The sequence below is a fragment of the Schistocerca serialis genome, chromosome 4 (assembly GCF_023864345.2).
Source record: "Schistocerca serialis cubense isolate TAMUIC-IGC-003099 chromosome 4, iqSchSeri2.2, whole genome shotgun sequence".
Classification (NCBI taxonomy): domain Eukaryota; kingdom Metazoa; phylum Arthropoda; class Insecta; order Orthoptera; family Acrididae; genus Schistocerca; species Schistocerca serialis.
The window spans coordinates 592,822,961-592,841,586 of NC_064641.1; the positions used below are offsets into that span (position 1 = coordinate 592,822,961).

The 18,626-nt window shown below is 38.8% G+C and overlaps 1 protein-coding gene across 1 annotated transcript in view; it reads right to left on the reverse strand.

The window, feature by feature from the left end:
* LOC126475348 (28S rRNA (cytosine-C(5))-methyltransferase) overlaps positions 1-12,295 on the reverse strand; it is a 72,379-nt gene extending 60,084 nt beyond the window's left edge. The window contains exons 1-2 of the mRNA XM_050103158.1: positions 12,091-12,295; positions 11,060-11,330 (exon numbers count right to left, since the gene is read on the reverse strand). Of these exons, the coding sequence (XP_049959115.1) occupies positions 11,060-11,330; positions 12,091-12,213 (394 nt within the window). The 5' untranslated portion in view covers positions 12,214-12,295. The remainder of the gene's footprint in view (positions 1-11,059; positions 11,331-12,090) is intronic.
* Positions 12,296-18,626: the final 6,331 nt, after the last annotated feature.

The following is an 18,626-nucleotide window of genomic DNA, read 5'->3' on the forward strand; positions in this document are numbered from 1 at the left end:
TCGTCGACTTCCGCAGGCTACGCGTGAAACTTGCCCGCACGCGTTCAACCGTTTCTTCGCTCACTGCAAGCTGACCCGTTGATTTCCCCTTACAGAGGCATCCAGAAGCTTTAAACTGCGCATACCATCGCCGAATGGAGTTAGCAGTTGGTGTATCTTTGTTGAACTCCGTCCTGAAGTGTCGTTGCACTGTTATGACTGACTGATGCGAGTGCATTTCAAGCACGACATACGCTTTCTCGGCTCCTGTCGCCATTTTGTCTCACTGCGCTCTCGAGCGCTCTGGCGGCAGAAACCTGAAGTGCGGCTTCAGCCGAACAAAACTTTATGAGTTTTTCTACGTATCTGTAGTGTGTCGTGACCGTATGTCAATGAATGGAGCTACAGTGAATTTATGAAATCGCTTCAATCATTTGTAATAGCCCTGTAGAGGTTTGCACAATCCAGGAGGTTAAGGGAAGACCCCATTCCTTATAACATACAACAGGGGCGTCCAACCTGTGGTCCGCATGCAGCGCAAAGCAAGAATCGATATCGATCCAGAAGTACGCATCTATCACATGACAACTTAAAAAATATCATTTATATAAAGCCATGATAAAATTAATATTTTTAATGTGAAACGCCTGCCACATGATACTATTCTCTCCCTATGGGGGGAAAAACGAGAGGAGTGAGGAAAGATCAGCAGGCATGTTGGCATAGGGTTGCAAACAAAGATTGTAAGACTCTCCCGTGATAGGACGCACATATTGGAAACTGTTGGGTGGAGGGTGTGGGGATAGTATGTTACTAAAGGTTGAGGCTAGAATAGTTATGGAAGCAGAGAATGTATTGTAAGGATAACTCCTGTCTGCACAGTTCACAAAAGCTGGTGGTGGAGGGGAGGATTCAGATGGCTCAGTAGTGAAACAGCCATTGAAATCAAGTGTTATCTTCAGCTGCATGTTGTGTCACAGGTTGGTCTACTATGCTCTTGACCACAGTTTGGCAGTGGCTGTTTATCCTGGTAGACAGCTGGTTGGTGGTAGTCATACCAATGTAAAAAGCTGTGCAATTATTGCAGCAGAGCAGGTAAATGACATGGCTGCTTTCACAGATGGCCCAGTCCCTCCTGGGGTAAGATAAACCTGTGACAGGACTGGAATAGGAAGTGCTGGGTGGATGGATTGGGCACGTCTTGCACCTAGGTCTTCCACAGCGATATCTTTGTGGCAAGGGATGGGGATTGGGAGTGTCATAGGGATGGACTAGGAGGTTGTGGATTTTGGGTGGGTGATGGAGCACCACTTTAGGGGGGGGGGGGGGAGGGGGTGCAATCTCAGGTAGAATGTCCCCCATTTCAGGGCATGATGATAGGTAATCAAAGCCCTGGCGAAGGATGTGGTTCACTTGTTGCAGTCCAAGATGGTATTGGTTGATGAAGGGGGGCACAGGAGATCTGTTTGCAGACTAAGTCTGGGGGATAGTGTCTGCCTGTGAAGACCTTGGCGAGACCCTCAGCATTCTGGGCAAGGGGGTTCTTGTCACTGCAGATATGCCTTCCCTGGATAGCTAGCCTGTATGGGAGGAAATGTTTGGCGTGGAAATGATAACAGCTGTCCAAATGTAGGTATTGTTGGCGGTTGGTGGGTTTACTGTGGACAGAGGTGCTGATGGAGCTATCACAGAGGAGGAGGTCAACATCTAGGAAGGTGGCACATTAAGTTGATGGGGATCACCATCAATGGACCCGAAATAGGCTAGGGATTTGGCATTTTGGAAGGCTAGGAAGGTCTCTTCTAGATGGCCCACAAACAGGTTGGCATTGGAGGGTGCCGTGCAGATCTCCCCGGTTGTGCGACAGACTTGTTTGTATACCTTCCCTTCAGAGAAGACGTAGGTGTGGCTTAGGATAAAGTTAGTGAAGTGAATGAGGTAGTGGGTTTGAAGTCTGAAGGACATTGGTAAAGTTAGTTATCAACAGCAGTAAGACTATGGGCATGATGGATGCTGCTATATAGGTAACTAACATCAACAGTGACGAATAGGGATCCAGGAGGTAAAGGGGTGGAGATGATGGAAAGTCAGTGAAGGAAATGGTTGGTGTCTTGGATGTGGGAGGCTAGATTACGGGAAATTGGTTGGAGGTGTTGGTCAATGAGGGCCGAAATTCTATCAGTGGGGGCACAATAACCAGCCACAACAGGGCATCCAGGATTGTTGGGTTTGCAGATTTTGGGTAGCATGTAGAAAGTGGATGTGCTGGGTATGGTGGTATGAACTGGGAGAGGCAGGGCAATATTGGAATTAGGTTCGCTTTGGTTGGAAGGATTGGCAACAAAGAAGTGTTTCCACTGCAGGGATTGGGGGAAGGACAGTAGGACTTTGATAAGTCCAGCATGATTAAATTTATGTGTGTGACTAAAGGTGAGGCCTTCGGGTAGGACAGAAACTTTTGTTGTGGAGCTGAGGGTTTTGGAGGAAAGGTTAACAACAGTGTCATGGGAATGCTTTGGTTCTGGATTTGGTGGAGTGTTTGGTAGGAGGTTTTGGGGGGGATGTGGCAAGTTGAAAAGATCACCTAGGAAGGGTTTAGGTGCTATGAGGGGCGGAAGGAGGAGGAACATTGTGGGTGATAGGGGTTGGAGAGTGACATCTCGAGGCAGCAGTAGGATGCCACCGCGTCGGATAACTTATGGAGGTGATATCTGGAATGCTACTCCAGATACTGGAGACCAAGGGATTCGGTGTCAGAGACACGATGTATGAAGCAGGGATTGCACAGTAGCTGTATCTTGTGGAGGGAGCAGAGGTGGTTCTGGGATGCCTGTGCCATGGAGATATGTTTTTGCAGTACCAGGTTTGTGAAGGCCAATGACTGGTGGAATCTGAAAGGTTAAGGTCATTGTGAAAGGAGGGGTAGGATCCAGAGAAAGCAATTTTTATAGTTAGGTCTTTTGGGGGGATTCAATGGTTTAGGCAGCATTTAAGAAATAGGATGTGGGACTGGGTTTTAGCAAGAGAAAGCAATACTTTTCCGAACTGGTGCAGAAAGCTGGAGAAGGAGTCCATTGTGACATAAATGGTGCAAAGGAAATGAGCATGACACACAGATGGACAAAATAGGTCTTGATGGTTGAGAGAGGGGCTGGATAAGAGAAAATATGTGTAAAAAATACGCAAAGACACACAAAAACATGCACATGTATGCAGAAATATGCACAGATACATAAAAATATGCAAAAGTGCATAAAAAATACAGAAACGAGAGAGAAATGGAACAGATGAGTATGGGAGTACGTGTGTGTTGTGATAGGGAAGAGGGTAGAAGGAGACTGGGTTAGCTCAAGAATTTGAGTTCATTTGATATGAGCAGGTGTGGAAAATTAAAATAAAACACAAAAGTATGTCAGGATGAGGGATGAAGTGGGTCCAATAGGAATAAATATAATTACTACTATTGGAGGAAACGATTTGGTGCCTGAGAAGTTGAATCAACAATCCATGTGGTCACGAAGCCTGTGCTGTGTGCGGACAATCGTTATACAGTGTGCCTCGGAAGTAGATGCGGTTTGGAGGGTGGTGAAAAAAACAAAGGAAAGACAGGAAAGAATGGACACTGAGAAGAGTAATGCTACAGAGAACAGTAACAAAGGGAAACATCACAGAATTGCAGGATAGAAGAAAAGCTGTTCGGCACTATCAAGCAATGGAAACTCTAGGTATGAATAATAACAATGTAGGAAAAGAGATTGCTACTATCACGCTAAGTTGCAGACAGGCATTATCAAAAGACACTTACACATAAGCTTTCATTAGGAAAACAGAAACACACGCCATCCATTCACACATGCAAGCACACCTTCCATACACATGATTGCCTACTCCGGCACGTCGGGCCACAACACAACTAGTGTGAGGTCAGGCCACAACGCAACTATCAAGTGTGATGGCAGCAGCAATCTGGAAAGGGGGGGGGGGGCAGGGAAGGGAAAGGAACAGAGGTGTATGGGTGGGGGAAGAGGAGTGCTGACTGATGGAAGGTGCGGGGACTAGAATGCATGGAGCAAAACATCCTAGACCATCCGTATGCCGCCAAACCCAAATCTAACCCATTGCCAAGGATCATATCCCTGTGGAAGACTCAGGTGCAAAACCTGCCCAATCCATCCACTCAGCACTCCCTATTCCAGTCCTGTCACACGTTTATCCTCCCATATCAGGCATCGGGTTACCAACAAAAGCAACCATGTCACGTATTGGCTCTGCTGCAGTCATCGTACAGATTTCTATATTGGTATGACCACCAACCAGCTTTCTGCCAGGATTAATGGCCACTGCCAAACTGTGGGTGAGAGCAAAGTAGACCACCCAGTGGTACCACATGCGGCTCAACATAACATGCTCAATTTCAATGGCTGCTTCATTACTGGAGCCATATGGATCCCTCTCTCCACCATCAGCTTTTCTGAACTGTGCAAATGAGAGTTATCCTTACAATGCATTTTCTGCTCTCATAATTATCCTGGCCTCAAACTACAGTAAACACTGACCCCACACCCTCCACCCTACGGTTTCCAACCCCTTTGCCATATCCCCCCCCCCCCCCCCCCTCATTCTCATCTCCAATCCTCTTTGTTTGCCACCCTCTGCCAATGAAACTGCCAACATTTCCTCGCTCGTCTCCTTTTTCGCTCTGTTTTCCCCACCTCCCTCCTGCCCCACAACCCCTCGATTCCATGCCTGTTGGCACTCTAGTCCCTGTGTACTCCACCAGGCAGCACTCCTCTTCCCTCACCCATATACAGTTATTCCTTCCCTACCCCCTCCAGACTGCTGCTACCTTCATGATAGTTGCACTGTGGTCCAAGCTCCCAGAGTAGGTGGTCACGTGTGCTTGCTAGTGTGGATGAAAGGAGTGTGCCCCTCTTTTTCCGATGTAGGCTGAGAGCTTAAATGTGTCGTAATTGTGCCCATCTGCAACTTAGCATGTTCTCTTCCAGTAAGTAACAATCTACCAGCGCACACTCCGCTGCAGAGTGAAAATCTCATTCTGGAAACAATCTACCTGTTCCTACATTGTTGATATTCATACCTGGAGTTTCAACTGTTTGATTTTGTTTTATTCTCTCCCCCTTCCTCTATCTCTTCTCTCAGTGGTTATTGTTAATAGTGTTAAGTATATTACATGCAACCTAAAAATACTTGTGTTCTTCCAATGTGGCCCAGGTAAGCTAAAAGGACAGGCACTCCTGACATACAAGGTTTGACTGCTGTGTGACACAGACTTCAATAAAGCATGTACTGAGCTTATGATTGTAGAGAATTGGTGGTACTCACCTCTCCTCAACTTAGGGAACACAGGTCCTTCGAACTCATACCAAGCTGAAAGGTCAAACCTGTTCTCAGCTAAAAGCCAAGTCCATGTGTGCTCATCATTTGGCATGACACCTAATGCACATATTGCTTACTGAACACCAGTTATGTGAGAAATGTTAGCCTGTCACGAGGACAGGTAAAATTGGAATTTATACATCTCAAAGTAAAACATGTATAATCAGTAAAAAATAAAGAAAACCAATTTGCATCTGAACTACAATATTTAAATAACACAGTAATGTGCATCACAAAACAGGAGTGTAAAGTGACAAAAAGAAAATATGTAATGTTAACTGCACATGAAACGGTAGACTGTTGGTGAAAGGCTTCCTTCAACAGCATAGGATTATTATTTCATGCCAGAAATGAAATGCATTTTAAATGAGATATGTTTGTAAGTGCTGATAATAACTTTGATATATAATGCACTGAACTAAAGGCTACAGGAGAGGCACTGAGCATGGATATGCAAATGAAAGTATATGCAGTATCTCAGAAAGTCAACTTATGTAAGAACAAACAGACTGAGAAGGTCTGCATGACCTGGCCTTACTTCATATGCTTCCCAAACCTATGTCTCTTTCCTCCCTAGTGAAGGAACTAACCGTTCTGAAAGATAGGAAGAGTATTCTTCTACTTCTAATGTGTCTATTGACAGTGCAGAAAATTTGCCTCCTGAAGGTAAATAATGATAAGCCATTCTGTTACCTTATAATCTTAAAGTTTTTTTCCCTACGTGCTTTCATCTTTTGATAAAATTCGAACTGTGGCTTGAATCTTTCAGCAAACAAGCAAAAAAAGCTTATTATAGAACTGGTTCAACACATAAAAGTTAGATTATCTCACAAACAGTTATTTTTAATTGTAGTGATGACATCATGTGACTGATGTTCAATTTATTCTTTATTACGCTATCAATTCAATCAGTTAATAAGTCAACGACACAAGCAATACAAAAAATGAAATGGCAAAGAATAATGAGAAAATGTTAGCATAAAATACTGCTAAACAGTAAATGTCACAGCTTTAGTTCTAATCAGTTGGCATTCATTTTCTTTTTGGAAGAAACTTAGATATGTGCAGAATATGACCACATGCACAAATTAATTTGTGATGTGAATGTAAAATGAAAACTGGCATTCTACAGATCGGAGTGTGGAATGTCAGATGCCTTAATCAGACAGGTAGGTTAGAAAATTTAAAAAGGGGAATGGGTAGGTTAAAGTTAGATATATAGAGGGAATTAGTGGAGTTTGGTGGCAGGAGTTCTAAATACAAAATCAAATAGGGGTAATGCAGGAGGTGGTTTAATAATGATTAAAAAATTGGAGCACAGATAAGCTACTATAAAAAGCATAGTGAACACATTATTGTAGCCAAGATAGACATGAAGCCCACACCTACCACAGTAGTACAAGTTTATATGTCAACTAGCTCCACAGATAATCAAGAGATTGAAGAAATGTGTGATGCAACTAAAGAAATTATTCAGATAGTTAAGGGATACGAAAATTTAATAGTCGTGGGGGACTGGAATTTGATAGAAGGGAAAGGGAGAGAAGGAAAAGTAGCAGGCGAGTATGGACTGGGGTAAGGAATGAAAGAGGAAGCCACCTGGTAGAATTTTGCACAGAGCATAACTTGATCATAGCTAACACTTGGTTCAAGAATCATGAAAGAAGGCTGCACACGTGGAAGAGGCCTGGAGACATTGGAAGGTTTCAGACAGAGATTTAGGAACCAGGTTTTAAACTGTAAGACATTTCCAGGGGCAGATGTGGACTCTGACCAAAGAAACTGCAAAAACGTAGGAAATGAAAGAGATGGGGGCCTGGATAAACTGAAAGAACCAGCTGTATAGAGTTTCAGAGAGAGCGTTAGGGAATGACAGACAAATACAGGGGAAAGAAATACAGTAGGAGAAAAATGGATAGCTTTGAGAGATGAAATAAGGAAGGTCACAGAGGATCAAGTAGGAAAAAGGACGAGGGCTAGTAGAAGTCATTGGATAATAGAAGAGATGCTGAATTTAAGTGATGAAAGAAGAAAATATAAAAATGCAGTAAATGAAGCAGGCAAAAAGGAATACAAATGTCTCAAAAATGAGATTGACAGGAAGTGCAAAACTGCTAAGCAAGGATAACTAGAGGAGAAATGTAGAGAGATAGAAGCATATCTCTCTAGGGGTAAGATAAAATACTGCCAACAGGAAAATTAAAGAGCTTTGGAGAAAATAGAACCACTTACATGAATACCAAGAGCTCAGATGGAAAACCAGTCCTAAGCAAAGATGGGAAATCAGAAAGACAGAAGGAGTACGTAGAGGGTCTATACAAGGGCAATGTATTTGATGGCGATATTATGGAAATGGAAGAGGACATAGATGAAGATGAGATGGGAGATATGGTACTGCGTGAAGAATTTGACAGAGCACTGAAAGAGCTAAGTCTAAAAAACGCTCCAGGAAGAGACAAAATTCCATTAGAGCTACTGATAGCATGACCAAACTCTACCATCTGGTGAGCAAGATGTATGAGACAGGTGAAATACCCTCAGACTTCAGAAGAATATAATAATTCCAATCCCAAAGAAAGCAGGTGTTAACAGATATGAAAATTACTGAACTATCAGTTTAATAAGTCATGGCTGCAAAATACTAACATGAATTCTTTTCAGACGAATGGAAAAACTGGCAGATGGAAGATCAGTCTGGATTCCGTAGAAATGTTGGAACATGCAAGGCAACACTGACACTATGACTTATCTTGGAAGACAGAGTAAGGAACGGCAAACTTACGTTTCTACCATGTGTAGACCTGGAGAAAGCTTTTGACAATGTTGACTGGAATACTCTCTTTAAAATGCTGAAGGTGGAAGGGGTAAAATACAGGGGAGCAAAAGTCTATTTACAATTTGTACAAATACCAGATGGCAGATATAAGAGTCGAGGGGCATGAATGGGAAGCAGTGGTTGGGAAGAGAGTGAGACAGGGTTGTAGCCTCTCCCCGATGTTATTCAATCTGTATACTGAGTAAGCAGTAAAGCAAACAAAACAAAAATTTGGAATAGGAACTAAAATGCACGAAGAAGAAATAAAAATGTTGTGATTTGCCGATGACACTGTAATTCTGTCAGAAACAGCAAAGGACCTGGAAGAGCAGTTGAATGGAATGGACAGTGTCTTGAAAGGAGGATATAAGATGAACATCAACAGAAGCAAAACAATGATAATGGAATGTAGTCGACTGAAGTCAGGTGATGCTGAGGGAATTAGATTAGGAAATGAGACACTTAAAGCAGTAAATGAATTTTTCTATTTGTGGAGCAAAATAAGCGATTATGGTCGAAGTAGAGAAGATATAAAATGCATACTGGCAATGGCAAGGAAAGCATTTCTGATGAAGAGAAATCTGTTAACATCGTGTATAGACTTAAGCATCACGCAGTCTTTTCTGAAAGTGTTTGTACGGAGTGTAGCCATGTATGGAAGTGAAACATGGACAATAAATAGTTTAGAGAAGAGGAGAATAGAAGCTTTCAAAATGTGGTGCTACAGAAGAATACTGAATAGACGGGTAGATCATGTAACTAATGAGGTGGTGCTGAATAGAATTGGGGAGAAGAGGAAATTGTGGCACAATATGACTAAAAGAAGGGACCAGTTAGTGGAACACGTTCTGAGGCACCAGCGGATGATCAATTTAGCATTGAATCGTGGAGGGTAAAAATCATAGAGGCAGATCAAAAGACGAATACGCTAAGTAAGTTCAGAAGTATGTAGGTTGCATTAGTTATTTGGAGATGATAAAGCTTGCACAGGACAGAGTAGCATGGAGAGCTGCATCAAACCAGTCTCTTGACTGAAGACCATAACAACACCACATGCAAAATGACTTATTGTACATCATGATCAATTGTGTAAAATTATCCATGGAACATGAAACTGACTGACTGTCCCTATCATATTGTGCTGAACTCATTCAGTAGCTATTTAGTTACAACTGTTACACCAGCATGTAAGTTTAGGCCTCAAGTCAACCACTATTACAATACACGACCTGTTATATTTAGTTCATTTGTCAATTCATTTTTAATACACATGGTTGACAAAGATGCAGAATGTCAACATAGAAATTACTTCTTGAGATATGTATGTCCACTATTGTATGTGAGTTAAAGTGCTGGTTGATGCGTACATGTGATGAGATTTAAATGTGGTCACTCAAAAACTGAAACCGGCCAAAAGTGGATGTGAATAAGTTTAAAATTTTGACAAAATGCTTATTGCCCCAGTGAAACCACGGTTTCTACCTTCAAGAAATTCTGTCATCCTTACATTTCCGAATTGTGTATTTAACCAATAACACATGTCCCCACAAGGGGCATTAAAAAGAACCATACTGTAATTGCACTATGCTTTTATAAAACTGAAACATAATGAAATTTTTAAGTTTCACAAGTATACTTACAGCTAAACACTGCTCGACATTCCCTTTTATTTTATGTTGTTATAATCACCAAATGACTTTTCGGTACTGAACTACATACACGAAAGTGGGTATATGAAAATATAGAAAGCAGAGGAACTAATGTTTGTGTACAATATTTATTACTGATTTTAAACAGACTGTAAAGTAATTCTACAATGAATACTACCACTTCGGCCTACCCCATATTAATAAAAGGTAGACAGTATCAGTGCCAACATTCACAGAACAGTCAATGGAATGATATGAGCAATCAAAAACACTGTCATACGACCTCCTTTAAGCAAACAAAATTACACTGATATGGAACAGGTTCAGGAAATAGACATCACTAATTCTGCCCGTATCTTTCACTCAACTTGACACGTCAAGCTGCAGCATCAATTTGTGATGCCAACACATTATGATGATAGTTACAAAAAGAGGAATAACACTTCACTTAATGGAAAGAAAAACCAGCCACTGATTCACACACAGTACACAGTTTACACCAGTAATCATTTTTTTTCAGCATTTCAAAAAAGTTAGATATACATAGGTTCTTTCAGATGGCAAATTACACGTATCTGTAAAATCTCCCAGGGTTATTAGCATGAAGCTTAAAGTACTTCTTCAGAGTTATAAATAAAGTTGAGACAATACAAATACAGCATGAACAAAGTATGCATAAAAAATTATTGGCAACACAATCCAACAATTATGTGTGGCTATTTCACTTGATTTACCAACACTATCAGCAGTGCAATTAATACAGCATCTTACTTAGTATAGTGAACTGTTAACTTAAAAAACAATAACAGCACTTTTAATCTTTCTTTTTCTGGTTCAAATCACTTTTACTCGCAGTTGCTTTACTTTCATCCTCTTCTGCCTCACTGTATCCCTTACATGCGTACATTAATATGATAATGTTTGTTACTATAACAGCTGCAAGAACTGACCACACTGTGTTCTGAAATCCATCAATATGAAACTGAGTCCTCAGTGTATACTTTGTACCAGTGTATGCAATGAATGGCAATGTGAACATTGCAAGGCTATAAATAACAAAAGAGGCCAGCACTCTTGCAGAATCGGCAAATGACGTATTCTCCACAGGTGGGCTGAATGAGACACCCTCACCTTCAGTGGGTTCCTTGCCTTCCATGATAAATTTAATCAAATCTGAAATAAAAGAGAAACAAAATTACAAATAAAAAGACACTGTTACCTCTTCTACTTTCTTGTTCCTTAGACAGAAACTCTTCATAGCAATGTTCTGCCTTGACCAATTCGTCTTTGTACGAAATTACAGTCTCTACAGGTTTGCTGTTCCCAGGAAGTTGTCTTTTTCCCCACAGGAGTTCAGAGATGAGAATTCGTGCCAGGGACGGGTCCAACCTTTCTTCTTTAAGAAGTATTTCGCTCTTTTCAATTACATAGTCCAGCACTTTTGCATGACGAAGTGCTTCTACTACTAAGGCATACAGCGCCTTAATGTTCTGCAAAACGAGAAAGAATTGACTGCAGGTATTAACTGTCTTCGAAACTTTATTTCTGAACTTTTGGTGGCAAAAAATGTACTATGCACACAAAAATATACTGATTAATTATGGAGATGGTCCATTATTTTAAAACGGATACAAAATCTAAACAGTGGCCTCTAACAACGGAATTTATGCGCACTTGCTCTGCAACAAAGACTTTTAGTTCGTCAGGTAATGAAATCGGCCAAAAACATGGCCCACAAAATTTACAATTACTTTCGTCATAAAGAAGTTAGTTTACAGGATGGAGGCTATCATCCAGTATTTAAAAAAATTACTAGACAAAAATACACGAAAAATTTCTAAAAGTACCAGGTCTGCCTAAGTCGACGAAAATCACGCTAATACGCTGTACCACAACATGACAGTGAAACTGCCAGTTCAAGAATTTCAAACCCTTTTAATGGGCATCAATTGGTGTAAGTCCTGTATAATACGCGGAGAGAAACATCCACAATGTAAAAAATTATAACCACATAGTGAGTGTTAGGTAGCATAAGTAGTAGGCATAGCAACACATATTTGTGAAGCAACGAGAAAATTCATCAGAGTTCATAATATCATAACTTATCCACACGGAAAATTAACTTAAATATTTCCAGGTACATGAAGCTATAAACATTACAAAAGGCGTCACAATAACAAACTGCATTAAGAGTATAATACGATACCCCTATAGCTAATGATGCACACTTGCGATCGTAATAAAACTCACATAAAAGCGTTGGTTGTAAACAAGCGTCTTCAAATTTCCACCAGCAATAACTTCCTTCAATATTTTAGCCGCCACTTTATACGTCCTCGGAACTTTCACTGAATGTGACTTCTTCTCTGACATATCCTCCCAAAGCTTTGTCACACCACCTGATCGCCATAGGCAATGTTTACAAGACCAAACACATGGTTCAAAGCTAATACGAAAGTGTCTCCACTCTCCAGTATGTTTACCACGGATGTTAGGTTATTTATTTAGCATCACACGAGAGAAACTACGACGAATTCAGACGCATGCTTTTTTAATATCAGTTGCAAAGGAAATGCTAAACACGTCAAAGCGAAAGATTATTTATTCAAATGCGTATCTGTAATTACAACGGAGTCCGCTACAGTCACACTAAGGGCAATTCACACTGGCTGTCACGTCACGTCAAAACATTCCACAATGCATTTTAAATGGCCGCATTCGCTCAAGCCAACGTCAGATCGTCAGCTCAAGTCACGTCAAGGTTCCTTGGGAAGAAAGTATTGACGGCGGTGTCGCCTGCCAGCATCAGACGTTAACCGATTTTCGCCGCGCTCACTCACTTTATAGTCGTGGGTTTTGTGCTTTATGCCTTCTTAATATTTATTTTACTACTGCGCTTTGTTTTTGTGGCAAACTGCAAATGTTCCATTTCACCAGAGATTCGATGTACCGATCGTGTGAGAGCTCGTACTGATGTAATGTCGGTATCAGAAATATTGAAGAGCCCTCAAAATGTTTGAAGGCCATCAGTTGACAGAGCTTCATGATGCAGCAACGCAGCATTAGTGTGCACGGTCTACATTTTCGAATCGCCTTCGTGCGTATCATACCTCAGATTCAATTTTCCTAGTAACATTTTATCACAAAAGAATTTTAATAGGTCTATGTAAGGGTAATCAGTGTATATGTCACTGTAAAAGTAAGATGATTGGTAAATCCTAGAATTAACTAGTGAAACCTAATACTTACCACCACTGTGTGGTAAAACTCCGAAATTTCTTATTATTTGCATGAATTTCGAACTTTTACCAAGAGACGTTGTTAAATCTTATGATTTACCCATACCAGATGGTAAAACCATATTCATTAAAAAAATAACATAGCAATTTATTGAAATAGTTTGTATTTATTGTAAATTCGTGTATTTTAAACATTCTTGCATTCCAATGTGACTATAATAAGCAATATTCCATATTACTGAAAAATGTTGTAAAAATATTTTACCTTGTGAACGCTAATTTTTGTTACAACAAGGCTGACTATTGTAGCATTTCGAATTCATAATATGAAAGACGACTTACACAGGTTGTTTTAGTTGAACACTTTTTTAAGCAATTGCGCTTTTTGAACTCTTGTCTTCCAACAAACAATTGTTTGGCAACCATTTCCCATAAACTAATTTCTCCTCTTGCTACTTCTTTAATGTTGGTAAAAATTTCGTCCACAATGTATGTTGGTTCCTAATGTACAATGACTCCAGTTAGCCAGCTTTGGTACCAAGTTGATAAAATTCGTCATCCTGAATATTTATCACTATTGCTATTTTTGCCCTGTCTGCATCTGGTACTTTAATTCTCACATTCTGTCCAAATGAAGATTTTTGAATTTTGTTACATAAGGCTGCTTTCATTTTGTTTGCCTGTAATTGAAGACCTTCTTTGTCAGCTTCTCAGATCCGTTTTACTTTATTAAGACTGTTGGAAGTTGAGGCATCTCGTCACAACTATCAGCCGGTGCCAGTGTCGTTGTTAACTATCATCAAATTCTGTGTCTCTGGTGCTTCCTTACCTTCTGCAGCTGCGCTTTCTGCCTCCATTCCTTCTGTTCCAGTATTTGATTCACTGGCATCAATTTCTTGGCTATCACAGGTAAGGCGAACTCTAGATTGTGGTTTATTGGTAGAATCCTGAAGCGATGCAGTCCTTCAACAAAGGAAATAGCTTACAATACGTTAGTTCGTCCAGTCTTAGAGTATTGTTCGTCTGTATGGGACCATTACCAGTTGGGTCTGATTCAAGAGATTGAGAAGGTCAAAAGAAGAGCGGCAAGATTCGTGACTGGTTCATTTAGCCATCGCGAGAGCGTTACAAATCTCATAGAAAGTTTGAAGTGGGACACACTTGCAGACAGACGATGCGCTAAACAGATGTGGTTGCTCACTAAATTCCGAAATCCAATCTTCACTGAGGATGTAGAGCATATATTATTACTACCAACTTTCAAATCGCTTAATGATCACCATTCAAAGATAAGGGAAATAAGAGCTCGTACTGAGGCGTTCAGACAATCGTTTTTCCCTCACGCGATCCTCGAGTGGAAGAGAGGGGGGGAAATATGACTTTGGAGCGAATTGTGCCCTCCGCCACACACAGCTTGGTGGCTAATGGTGTATATATGTAGATGTAGATTTTCAAGTTCCTGTGAGTCAGTGGAAGTGGTGTGTAACATTGTTTCCAAGTCTTCTTCAGCGTTTATATTTTTTAGCAAATCACGTGAATCAACTGAAGTCGCAAGGCCCATTTTCATTGGAACCCCAAACATGGCTTCATATGACTGAAGTCGCAATGCCCATTGTCATTGGAACCTCAAACATGGCTTCATATGGTGAACACCTGATCCCTTCATAATAAGCCCTATTTTTTACTGCTTGCAGAAATCTCAGCCCTTCAAACCGTTTTGAAGTTTCATTTGTTTCCATCCAAGTTGATATATATTTTCGATATCTTGAATTGCTCTTTCGACTGATCCTGAGACTGACTGTGCCTCAGCTCCCGATGTACTATCTTTATACCACTCCACTACCCACATAAACTTTGAATGACTTGGTTACAAAACTCTCTACCATTATCAGAATGAAGGATACCGGGGCACCAAAGGTGGTAAAAATGTCCAAAAGATGATAAGCTACTTCATCAGCCCTGCTTGAAGTTAGTGCACAGAAGATAACAAATTTTATCAAATGTTCTTGGTATACAAGTAAGAACTTCGACTTATTGTCTGGGTTTGCCTGCATGTCGATTAAATCAATTTGGCATCGTGAATTCATTTTACTGTGTTTGATAGATTTCACTACAACACCCCTTTTCAATGTGTTTTGCTTTTTCTGACATGGTTCACATAATTTCAGATAAGTAACGATTGATTCAACAGTCGCATTCTTGTACTTACGGTTCAGTTCCACAATCATCTGTGTTCAGTCGCCATGACCTATAGCAATGTGGGTCTCATGTAGTATGTTAAACAGTTCATCAAAACGAACTTAATAACGTGTTTCTTCTTTTACAGCAGACACTGGTGCTATTAGTTTCTCTTCACCTCTGATATTGAGAACAACTTATCGCTTCAAACGTCTGTAGTGAACAGATTTATTACTGGAAACGATTTTTGCATTTTTCACTTCACTTACCAGAATATTATATTGCTCAGCAGTTACATAAAAATTGTTGTCCTTCTTCTTAGTCACTGATTCACTTAAAAGTTCGTAAAATCTGTGACACATAACATCACTGATTCTGATGCAAAGCTGCAGAAGAAACACCACTAAAACAAGTCGCAATGATGACTGTACACACGATGCTCGACACTGACTGAAACTACGCAGTGGTGAGAGGACGAGAACTTATAATTGCCAACAAAAGAACTTACCTGAACACAAAATTGGCAACACTGAAACTTGTCTGAACCTGCACGACTGAAGCGGGAATCTTGGATCCAGGTTTTACCAGTTTGCATTGGTACATCCTAAGATTTACCAATGACTCTTGGTAAAAGTTCGAAATATATGCATATAATGAGAATTTTCGGACTTTTACCACACCAGGACGGTAAATCTTAGGTTTCACCGGTTAATTCTAGTACTTACCCATTATCTTACATTTATAGTAACATATACACCACTTTCCGAATATCAACAGAGGATTCTCTATGACACTAGTTTCTTTATTTCTTTAAAATATACACTGAAGCACCAGAGAAAATGTTGTAGGCATACGTTTCCAATACACAGATATGTAAACAGGCATAATGCAGCGATGCTGTCGGCAACGTCTATATAACACAACAAGTGTCTGGCGCAGCTGTTAGATCAGTTCATTTGCGTGTGACGTTACTAGTTATCCATTATTACTGATGCATGTGGGTGTCCTCTGGAACTTTTTTTGGTACCTATGAAAACTCTATGCAGTGAAAGTAGTGGGTGTTATTCTGTTAAAGAATCGTTTTAGCCAGTAGGTTCACACATTTCAATGAAAAACACTACTTGCATTATTTCCTGCCAGTTTCCATTGACTAGTATCACTGTAAGTGGCAAAATAATGTTGAACCAGAAGTATGTGTTACTAACACATAATGAAAAGATTAAGGTAACTGAGGCAAGTGATAAAGGCTAACACAACAAGCAAATATATTATGCCAGTTCTAGTGTAGTTTAGTGAAAAACGTAAATTATTAAAAAGTTAAGGTAAAGAAAAAATCTCGAAATTTTAAACAAAAATCACGTTTTTTCCACAATAATAGCAAGAACAAATTGATGTAACGGAAAAACAGTCACCATTTTTCAAGCATTTCAACCATATTTCGAGTGTTTTCGAATGTTTTTATCATTTTTAGTTCATTTCATTTTTTTCTAATGTTAATATCTTTTGCCCAAAGATTTTTCAAATATGTTGCAAATATTTAAAGAAAAATTGTGACCTTTCAAGTATAATATCTACATGTAAAAGTTTCAAATTATTGTCTCAAATTTAATTTAAAGAAACCTTCCATGATATCTATTATAAGCTCTTTTTCTATTTCGTTTATATCTGAGTTTAATATTTCCATCATCAAAAAACTGAAAATCCCATCCACTTATTAGGTACAGATATTTGTTTCGCAAAATAATTTAAAATTCATTATTTAGTTCCATAAATTTTTTTCTCCATGTGTGGTTTTCATAATAATCACATCCAGCAGTGTTCTTATACAGTTTATTACTGTTTACATTGCTAAGATTTTAAATGAGGCGCCAATTATATAGGAGAAATATTTCATAAAAAATTTAAACTTACTTATGATATTTTTTAGAAATTTCTCTATATATAACAGAACTAAAAATATTTATTTCTAATTAAAATTTTTACTTCTTATAAGCAGACTCAAAAAAGAACAGCGGAAATGTCAACCAATAATTTATACAAGTGAAAAGACAGTAGGTACCATATGTAACAATTTAGATATTTTTCAGTTATCTCAAAATGAAGACAAAATTATAAAATTTCCGGTTTTTGATGATTAAGTTGAAGAATGTGAAAGAAAATGATTAAAGAGAAGATGATAATATTCAAAACCTAAAAAATAATAAAAAATTTATGAGTGCTTAGGTAATATTCTGTTGAATGCCATATGTTAGTGCATCAACTGATACATTAAAAATTAAAAATAGTATATAATTTCATTGTCATTTTTTTGTATTGCTACACTATTTTCTTCTGTGTGTTGTATATGACACAACTAGGATAATTTATGATAGGAAATTACAAATTTATATCAGTATCTCCTTTTAATTGCATAATTCCTTTAAAATCACAAAACAAACCTTAAACGTATCGCTATAAAATTATCTGCTGGCTCTAAATTCCACATCTCTTGCAGAAATATTCCAATTTTTCAAATATAATGTACATAATTTAACATCATCATGCAATGATGAATCAATCAACTGATGATTTTTACGATTAGTTTGAAACACAACTAAAATAAAATAGTATATGTCAATCTAAACTAAATTTAAATAATTTTCGATAGCAATATCAAAATTTTTATTACCAGTTATTCCTGCTATTTCTGTAGTCTCTAATTTCTAACGAGGAATTAATGTCTTAGTATTCTTTAATATAAGTTCTCGTTGTTCATTCTCATAATTTGGTTCATATTTAATAACTGCAACTCCAATTTCCATAATCTCAACTATAATTATTCTTTCTTTCGACAAAGTATCATTCATTTCAACTGTAGCATCTTTAAAAACTCCCATATGACAATATCATTCGAACCCGAGCTCCAAGTAACAATTACAATAAAATCTCCTTCCCACATTACTTCTTTACAATCTTAAAAAAGCCACCACAAACCTCTAGTGGATGTATTTCACTTTTCTTCCTTGTTATTTTACCATTATTGACTGTATATCTTTCCATGCTATTTTTTCAGCAAGATACGAAGTTAAAGGTAACAAAACTATTGATGAAATAAATGGATGTACCATTATAGATAAAATATTATTAAAGTACGTTCTGGTTACAAAAACAAATAGATTTGCTTCATAGTTATCAGTTATATTCTTATTATATTTTGGATAATCTGTTCTATCAGGTGTAGCAGTTTTAAAATTTATGTACATCTTAGAATGATTTGGATATAGTCAGCTATCACCAATATTTATGTTAATTTGTACATCTTTACTAGGAATATTTACATTGTTTCCTTATCTCATTCACTGAAAAAGAATAAAAGCTTGTTCATTTATA